Source organism: Piliocolobus tephrosceles, chromosome 15 (genome assembly GCF_002776525.5).
Source record: "Piliocolobus tephrosceles isolate RC106 chromosome 15, ASM277652v3, whole genome shotgun sequence".
Lineage (NCBI taxonomy): Eukaryota > Metazoa > Chordata > Mammalia > Primates > Cercopithecidae > Piliocolobus > Piliocolobus tephrosceles.
In genome coordinates this window covers 26,526,327-26,535,046 of record NC_045448.1, presented here as the reverse complement: position 1 = coordinate 26,535,046, position 8,720 = coordinate 26,526,327, and the positions used below count along the sequence as shown (strand labels likewise).

The 8,720-nt window shown below is 54.6% G+C and overlaps 1 protein-coding gene across 6 annotated transcripts in view; it reads left to right on the top strand.

The window, feature by feature from the left end:
* OTOF (otoferlin) overlaps positions 1–8,720 on the top strand; it is a 102,473-nt gene that overhangs the window by 83,492 nt on the left and 10,261 nt on the right. For 4 of the 6 annotated variants that reach the window (XM_023230030.2, XM_023230031.2, XM_023230028.1 and 1 more), the window contains 9 exons: positions 453–587; positions 1,283–1,444; positions 2,002–2,121; positions 2,542–2,703; positions 2,815–2,977; positions 3,527–3,597; positions 5,352–5,381; positions 5,781–5,909; positions 8,031–8,097. In XM_023230030.2, coding sequence (XP_023085798.1) covers positions 453–587; positions 1,283–1,444; positions 2,002–2,121; positions 2,542–2,703; positions 2,815–2,977; positions 3,527–3,597; positions 5,352–5,381; positions 5,781–5,909; positions 8,031–8,097 — 1,039 coding nt within the window. Of the gene's footprint in view, positions 1–452; positions 588–1,282; positions 1,445–2,001; positions 2,122–2,541; positions 2,704–2,814; positions 2,978–3,466; positions 3,598–5,351; positions 5,382–5,780; positions 5,910–8,030; positions 8,098–8,720 lie in introns of all 6 variants that reach the window. The other 2 variants (XM_023230027.2, XM_023230026.2) reach the window with 1 other exon arrangement.

The following is an 8,720-nucleotide window of genomic DNA, read 5'->3' as shown; positions in this document are numbered from 1 at the left end:
GGGCCTGGAGCTGTGAGCCTGTGGGGCCTGGGGCCTGGAGCCCTGTGGGGCCTATGAGCCTGCGGGCCTGGAGCTGTGAGCCTGTGGGGCCTGGAGCCTGTGGGGCCTGGAGCTGTGAGCCTGTGGGCCCTGGGGCCTGGAGCCACAGATCAGCCAGTGCCCCAGTTTCTCAGGGGAAGCCCTGCAGATAACTGCAGACCCCGGTCACACTGGAAAGGCTATGGGCTTTAGTTGTGGTTGTATTCACAAGACAGGGACAACAAGGAGGACATTGGCAGGGGGTTTGGGGCAAACCTTATATTGGCCTTGATTTTAAGATTTCTGGAAGAATCAAGAAACCTGTCACTCCTGCCCCCAGGTTCTGTGGAAGTTGAGTGAGTAGGGGCGGCTCCTATTCTTGCATCTGCCCACCCTCTGTCACTTGTCACCTGTCTCCCCACCCCATGCTGCAGGTGTTGAATGAGACCCTGTGTCCCACCTGGGACCAGATGCTGGTGTTCGACAATCTGGAGCTCTATGGTGAAGCTCATGAGCTGAGGGACGATCCCCCCATCATTGTCATTGAAATCTACGACCAGGATTCCATGGTATGGGTGGGCTCTGGTGCCAGGGACCCCAGCAGCACCACACCTGGCCCTTGCTCCCTGCACTCCACCTGCACTGAGGCTGTGCCGGCCACCTCCCCCACCCACCCGCAGAGCTCCTTGGCCAGGTGCTGACTGGGAAGCTGGGAGTGGGGGCTGACACCCAGTCCCTCCAGGTACCTCCTGCCTGCTTGCAGCAGCCTGAACCCTTCCCAGGCCAGGAAATCCTCACCTCCTGTCACCTATGGTCTGAGCCCTGGAGATATGCCGGCAAGTCCTGCTGCCACTAGCCTCCTCACCCCGTGGCTTCCCGAACCCCGCCCACACTTACCACAACCAGTAACAGCCTTGCCGTCCTCCGTGGAGATTCTGGAGTAGGAAGTAAGGGATTGGGGTGACTCCCGAGAGTTAGTGAGCCACCTTCTCACGCACCACCTCAGCTGCTGAGGTGCCCAGATAGCCCTGGACTAGAGGTAGGAGGACCTCATGTCTAGTCCTGAGCCGGACATCTGCTATTCACTGACTGCTTGGCCTTGCACAAGTCTTTGGTGGGCCGTGAGACTTGGTTTCCCCATCTGTAAAATGGGGTGATCACACCTGTCCCTTATAACAACGCATGTGGCTGTGGTAAGGACTAAACGAGATCACAGGTGTGGACAGCAAGCACCAAGAGGCATCTGGGTTGTTTGTTGTGTCAGGGCAAAGCTGACTTCATGGGCCGGACTTTCGCCAAGCCCCTGGTGAAGATGGCAGACGAGGCGTACTGCCCGCCCCGCTTCCCGCCCCAGCTTGAGTACTACCAGATCTACCGTGGCAATGCTACAGCTGGAGACCTGCTGGCAGCCTTCGAGCTGCTGCAGGTGGGACGCAGGGAAGAGGGGCTGAGGCCTGGGAGCTGGAGGCTGGGAGGAGGGGCCTAGGGCTGGGGGCTGGGGCCTGGGGGCTGGGGCCTGGGGTTGGGGCGTGGGCTGGGGGGGGGGGCCGGTGGGGCTGGGGCCTGGGGCTAGGGTCTGGGGGCTGGGGTGAGGGCTCGGACCTGGGGCCTGGGGGTTAGGGCCTGAGGGTTGGGGCCTGGAGCTGGGGTCTGGGGGTGGGGATTGGGGGTAGGACCTAGCAGTGGGGCCTGGGGGTTGGAGGCTGGGGCCTGGAGTCTGGGGCCTGGAGTCTAGGACCTGGAGGCTGGGGCCTGGGGCTGGGGGCTGGGGCCTGGGACTTGGGGGTTAGGGCCTGGGGGTTGGGGCCTGGAGCTGGGACCTGGGGCCTGGGGGCCTCTCTCCTTCCCGTCCTGACCAAAGCTGGGGAAGTGGTTCTTAGGGGGTTTTCCCTGTCTCCCCAGATCTCGTGGCAAACAACGCATGGGGAGAGAGACCCTGTCCCTGGGCTCCCCAGTGTGTGACCTATGACCCCCATTCCCCAGATTGGGCCAGCAGGGAAGGCTGACCTGCCCCCGATCAACGGTCCGGTGGATGCAGACCGAGGTCCCATCATGCCTGTGCCTGTGGGCATCCGGCCTGTGCTCAGCAAGTACCGAGTGGAGGTGCGAGGGCCCTGTGTGGCCCTTCCCTTTCAGATGAGGAAACTGAGGGCCCAGGAGGGGAAGTGGTTTGTTGTCCCCCTCCCATCACCATCACCAGGAGCCAGCAGCAGACCCAGGCTCCTGCCCCAGCCCAGGGCCTGACCCCGTCTGCACCAAGTCACACTCCCATGTCCCAGGACCATGCCCAGCCCTCCTGTCTGCACCCCTGACTCTGCACCCCTTCTCCGGGCAGCCCCACTCTCATCCCTGGAGGACGCCTGCCCCTCCTCTGCTCTCCTGGCCCTGCTCCAGCCCTTTGAAATCTGGGGTGAACTTCTGCCCATGCTACTGCCCAGTGCCTTCTCGGATGGTCCGGCGCCCCTACGGCGGCTCTCTTGACTAAGGGGCTCTCTTCTCTGCACGCCCCCCAACCTCTCCCAGGTGCTGTTCTGGGGCCTACGGGACCTAAAGCGGGTGAACCTAGCCCAGGTGGACCGGCCACGGGTGGACATCGAGTGTGCAGGGAAGGGGGTGCAGTCATCCCTGATCCACAATTATAAGAAGAACCCCAACTTCAACACCCTCGTCAAGTGGTTTGAAGTGGTGAGTGCAGGCCCCAGCGGAGGACGTCCTGTGGCCAGTGTGGCTCCACTCAGCCAGCCGGCTTCCTCTGCCCCTTCTCGGAGGCTCAGGCTCCTGTCGCCAACACCCCAGGACCTCCCAGAGAACGAGCTGCTGCACCCGCCCTTGAACATCCGCGTGGTGGACTGCCGGGCCTTCGGTCGCTACACACTGGTGGGCTCCCATGCCGTCAGCTCCCTGAGACGCTTCATCTACCGGCCCCCAGACCGCTCGGCCCCCAGCTGGAACACCACGGGTATGGCCACACCCACCCTGCCACCAAGCCTGGCTCCGTGCCACCCAGGGAAGGGCTCCAGGTCTCAGTCCAGTCCAAGCTGTGGCCAGAGTTTGCTCCTTGGGTCTGAGGGACGGCACAGAAGAAGGTCCACCCTGGTGGCCAAGGAAGGCTGCCCAGGGCGACCCCAGCTCTACAGCCGGAGAGAGCAGAGCTGGAGACAGCCTGGGAGGGCCTGAGGGCACAAGGTCCCTTGTGCTGGCTGATGGAGAAGACCCAGGCCTCCCCGCCACCTACCTCCTGCCAGCCTCCACAGCTCCCCCTTTTCTTGGGCTCTCTTCCTCCCTCCCCATGCCCATCTTTCCTCCCTTGACTGCCCTGTCCCCCTTTCCCTCAGAAAGTTCCAGAATCAGCTTTAGTTCTCTGCACCTTCCTGCCCCGCCAATCTCACTGTTCCTCTTGCTCTTCCTCTGCCTGTCTGTCCATCTGTCCATCTGTCCATCTGTCCAGTCAGGCTTCTCCGGCGCTGCCGTGTGCTGTGCAATGGGGGCCCCTCCTCTCGCTCCACAGGGGAGGTCGTAGTGAACATGGAGCCAGAGGTACCCATCAAGAAACTGGAGACCATGGTGAAACTGGACGCGGTAAGGCAGGTGGGGTCAGTCCCCCGCTGGCTGGGAACGTGCAACTTCGTGTGACACGTGAACCAGACTATGCCCTGAGAGAGAAGGACACGAAGAACCTCCTTTGGCATGTGACTGTTGGGGGCTGACCTTGATTGTGTGTCCAAACAGCTCCACCTAACACTATCCTGGAATGCACGTGCCTGCGTGCATGTGTGCGTGTAGTGTGTAAATGTGCATGAGTGCGTGCATGTTTGTGGTGTCCATATGTGCATGTGTGCATGTATGTGCATATGCACGTGCATGCATGTGTGTGGTATGCATGTGTGCGTGTGTGTGTGTGCGTGTGATGTATGTGCATATGTGCGTGCATGTGTGTGTGGTGTGCATGTGTGCATGTGATGTGCGTATGTGCATGTGTGTGCATGTGTGTGGTGTATGTGCGTATGCACATGCGTGAGTGGTGTGTATATGTGCATATGTGCATGCATGTGTGTGGTGTATGTGCATATGCGAGTGTGTGCATGCATATGGTGTGCACATGTGCATGTATGTGTGTGGTGTGCACACGTGCATGTATGTGTGCGTGTGTGTGGTGTACACATGTGCATGTGTGTGTGTCTCTGGTGTGCACATGCACATGTCTGCATGTATGTGGTATGTGCATTGCATGTATGCGTGTGGTATGCATGTGTGCATGTGTACATGTGTGCATGTGGTGTGTGTACATATGTGCATGTATGTGGTATGTAAATGCATGTGTGCGTGCATGCATGTGGTGTATGTGCATATATGTGTGCATGCATGCATGTGGTATGCATATGTGCGTGTGGGCATATGTGCATGTGGTGTATGTGGATATGTGCATGCATGGGTGTAAATTTGCATGTGTGCATGCATGAGTGTGGTATATTTGCATATATGTGCGCATGTGTGTGGTGTGCATATGTGCATGTGTGCATGCGTGTGTGTGGTATGTAAATATGCATGTGTATGTGTGCCTGTGGTGTATGTACATATATGTGTGCATTCGTGTGTGGTGTGCATATGTGCATGTGTGCATGTGTGTGGTGTGTAAATGTGTGTGTGTGCATGCATGAGTGTGGTGTGTGTGCATATATGTGTGCATGTGTGCTTGCGGTGTGCCTGTGTGTATGTACACGTGCGTGCATGTGGGTGCGTGCATGCAGGTGCGTGCATGTGCACTGGCATGTGGTATGTGTGTATGAGAGACAGAGTGAGCCATCACAGTTTATTATAATCACCTGCCGTAATTTTTACTCCAACAAATGACACCATAGGCAATGATTACTTATGAGATCATCAGTGTCCTTTCCAAAGGGTCCCTGGGTTTTCCATTCCAGCCATTCACAAATGACACTTCCCTGGCCTGGATCAGCGGAGGATTTCCAGGTGGAAACTCCTTATTCCTCCTGGCTTTGGGACTAAGACCCTTCATCTCCCAGAGAGAGACCTACCACCTAGGGGTTGGGTGTGTAAGTGGCCTACAAGCTGCAGACTCTACAGGGAAGGGCAGAACGTGGGCCAGCCTGGAACACACCCCCCTGTTCCTTTGGCCACCCAAAGAAACATCCTCACTCAGACTCACCAGTCAGAGTGCTATTATTAATGCAAAGTTGGCCTTGAGGGCACAGGGGCTGCCAGCACACAGTAATTTCCATCTCGGCTCCTCCACGCACCCTGTACTGGGCCACTGCCTGCCACTCCAGGCCCCAGTGACTAATTCTGCCCCTGTCTTCTTGGTTCCTCTGCAGACTTCTGAAGCTGTTGTCAAGGTGGATGTGGTGAGTGTGGGGGCCATGCAGGGGCTCTGGGGTGAGAGGGTCCTGTATTGGCAACAGTGTCAGGTCAAAGGGCCCAGCATCAGGGACAGAGCCAGCCCCCGCCCTCGTATGACTGGGCCAGCACATCTCCCCCAAGATGCAGTGGAAAAGAGCTGGGTGAGTGCAGGACTCAGTGCCAGTCCTGCCTGGGCCAGTGGATCACACGGGCAGGTCATGACCCTCTGTGGCCCGTGGCACCTCCTCCATTAAACAAGACCCTGCCCCTTGGACATAGGTGGCCCCACAGAGCCTTATGGAGCCCAAGGTTTCCTGCTAGCAGATGACTGAATGGGTGGAGGCCCTCGGGATTGTCCAGGCAGGAGGGGCCCATGTAGGACTCTGGACCTGGCCAACCTACAGGCTGAGGAGGAGAAGGAGAAGAAGAAGAAGAAGAAGGGCACTGCGGAGGAGCCGGAGGAGGAGGAGCCAGATGAGAGCATGCTGGACTGGTGGTCCAAGTACTTTGCCTCCATTGACACTATGAAGGAGGTGAGACATCGGGCAGGGTGAGGAGAGGCGACCGCCTCCACACTCAGACCCTCCTGTCCAGCTTCTTTCCCACAGCCTCGGGAGCTGGGTCCCACCTCCATTCATGTGAGCTTGGGATGGCCTTGTCTCACATCCTTGAAATCCTAGCTCAGAACTCACCTTCCAAGATGATGGTCCCATCTGCCTTTCCTGGCTTGGTTTCCTTTTGTCCTCATTGACTCATTCCACAAATGCCTCTTGGGTATATGCGATGAGCCAGGCTCCATACTAGGTGCTATGGGAGCCAAAAGATGCCATACCTGCCCTGATGGGCCCCCGGTTTACTGGGCAAAATAGACATGTAAACAGAGACGTAGAGGACTATGTGATAATAAAGGCAAATCATGGCTTGGGGGAATCAGGGAAGGTGTCCAAGAAGAAGTGACCTTTGTGAAAAAGGAGAAACATGTTCTCAGAGGCCATAAGGGAACAAATGCTTATCAGTAGTCCTTATGACTCTTCTTCATACTGTTTTATTTTACACATCTTGGTCATCGGCACGTAAATGATTCTTCCCCTGTTACACATATGTGGGTTCCATCTGTTGGCCAGATTGCAAGTTCCAGAAAGTGCATTTCTCTGCTCTCTTGTTTGTGCCCTCTCCCTGCTGCCTACCTAGCTCAGTGCTCTGACTGGCCATCTGACCAGGAAGGGCACATGCCTGCAGTTGTGTTTCCTCAGTGGGGCTGGAGCTGATCTGTCCACATTCTCTCCCAGGCCCTTTCTGCAACCTAAGCTGGGTGTGATATTTATTAGAGCACACGTTAAGCTGCTGTAGCAAGTTAGAGTGACGTAAGCAAGACAGCAGTTTCTTTCTCACATAACATCTCAGAGAGTGGGGGTTAGGCTGGTATGGTGGCTCAGTGGTGTCAAGGACTAAGATCCTGACCTCTTGTTTCTCACATCTGTAGAGTTGGAGGTGACTCAACATCATGTTCTAATTCAAGTGCACAGGAAAGGTTAAAGAGGAGAGGAGGCATATGCTTTTCTTTTTCAGGGCCCAATCCAGAAGTTGCGCATATCACTTCCACTCACATTGACCAGAATCTGGTCCCTTAACTACACTTATCGGCAAAGGAGGCTGAGAAATGTAATCTTTAGCAAAGTGACTCTGTGCCCAGCAAAACTTCTAAAAAAAGAGAACAGATCATTGAGGACAACTGGTAGTCTCTTCTCCCACCATCAAATTGGCCAGGCTGGAGCTGCAAAAGGCTGCCTGTTGTCTTGTCTCTACTCCTGCAATTTTCACAGACTGCCACCAGGTGGCGGTGGCGACTTAGTTGAAACCCGGTTTCTAGTTTCCAGTAAGATTTATTCTCGTTTCCAGTAGGGTGGGGTGTGCTGAGTGAAAGAAACTATAGTATATGTTCTTACTGTTATACTTTTCCACATTAAAACAATTTATTAATACCAGTAAAAGCAACATTAAAATGCGCTGTATTTTTTAAGTAGAAAATGTAAATATTTGTTGCAAGGTGTTTTTTTTTTTTATTATTATACTTTAAGTTCTAGGGTACATGTGCACAACGTGCAAGTTTGTTACATAAGTCTGCATGTGCCATGTTGGTTTGCTGCACCCATTAACTGGTCATTTACAGTGGGTATTTCTCCTAATGCTATCCTTCCCCCCTTCCCCCTCCCCCTCCCCCACCCCACCACAGGCCCCGGTGTGTGATGTTCCCCTCCCTGTGTCCAAGTGTTCTCATTGTTCAATTCCCTCCCATGAGTGAGAACATGCAGTGTTTGGTTTTCTGTCCTTGTGACAGTTTGCTCAGAATGATGGTTTCCGGCTTCATCCATGTCCCTGCAAAGGATATGAACTCATGCTTTTTTATGGCTGCATAGTATTCCATGGTGTATATGTGCCACAGACGCATAAACCCCTAAGTACCACTAGTCACATTGTACACCGTATAAACTTTTTAAAATCAGCTTAAGCAGAGCACATGGTGGATTTGAAATGCAGTCGGGAAAATTTTCTACTTCTAGTGCATTAAGACTGGTCTGGGCCCACAGTTTGGGGTCAACAGACTCCTCCCCAGGAAACCCACCTTCTCTCCTTTTCATCTCATCTTTTGGCAGCAACTTCGACAACAAGAGCCCTCTGGAATTGACTTGGAGGAGAAGGAGGAGGTGGACAACACTGAGGGTGAGCCCTGGAACCTGGAACCCTGCCTCCTCCTCCCTGCCCCTGGGTAGCTGGCTCTCCTGCCCACCTCACCACCTGCTTCTCTTTCCCCTCCCACCAGTCCTCCCAGCCTTAGTAGCCAGGGAAGCAGCATCAGTAGTCTGTGGGCACCGAGCAAGCTAAGGCCCTTGTCTAGGGAGGCTTTTACTCTGACCAGTTCAGCACCCACGGTGATAGACAGACATTTAGAGCCACGGAACATCAGAGCTGGAAGGGACCTCAGAGCTCATTCCATCCAGCATTTTCCAGACTTTTCCATGAAGAAAATTATGGGTGTTCTAAAAGGAACAAATTAGTTTTGGTCAAATTAGTTTAGGAAAAACTGATTGAAATAGCTTATTTTGGTGCAGGACTTTTCAGAGCCTTTACTGTGCAGATGTTATTATACATCTCTAAAAGAAAGACACAGTGTAAAATATTTCCCCAGCTTATTGGCTCACAGTACCCTTTCTTCTAAAGCGTGCCAGCAGCATCTGCACCTGGTGCTCCACTGCATGCGGTTTGGGAAATGCTAATACAGAGTGCTATTATTATGGACAAGAAGAGGGAAGCTAGTAAGGAAAGTGAGTGAGGGAGGAACTGAG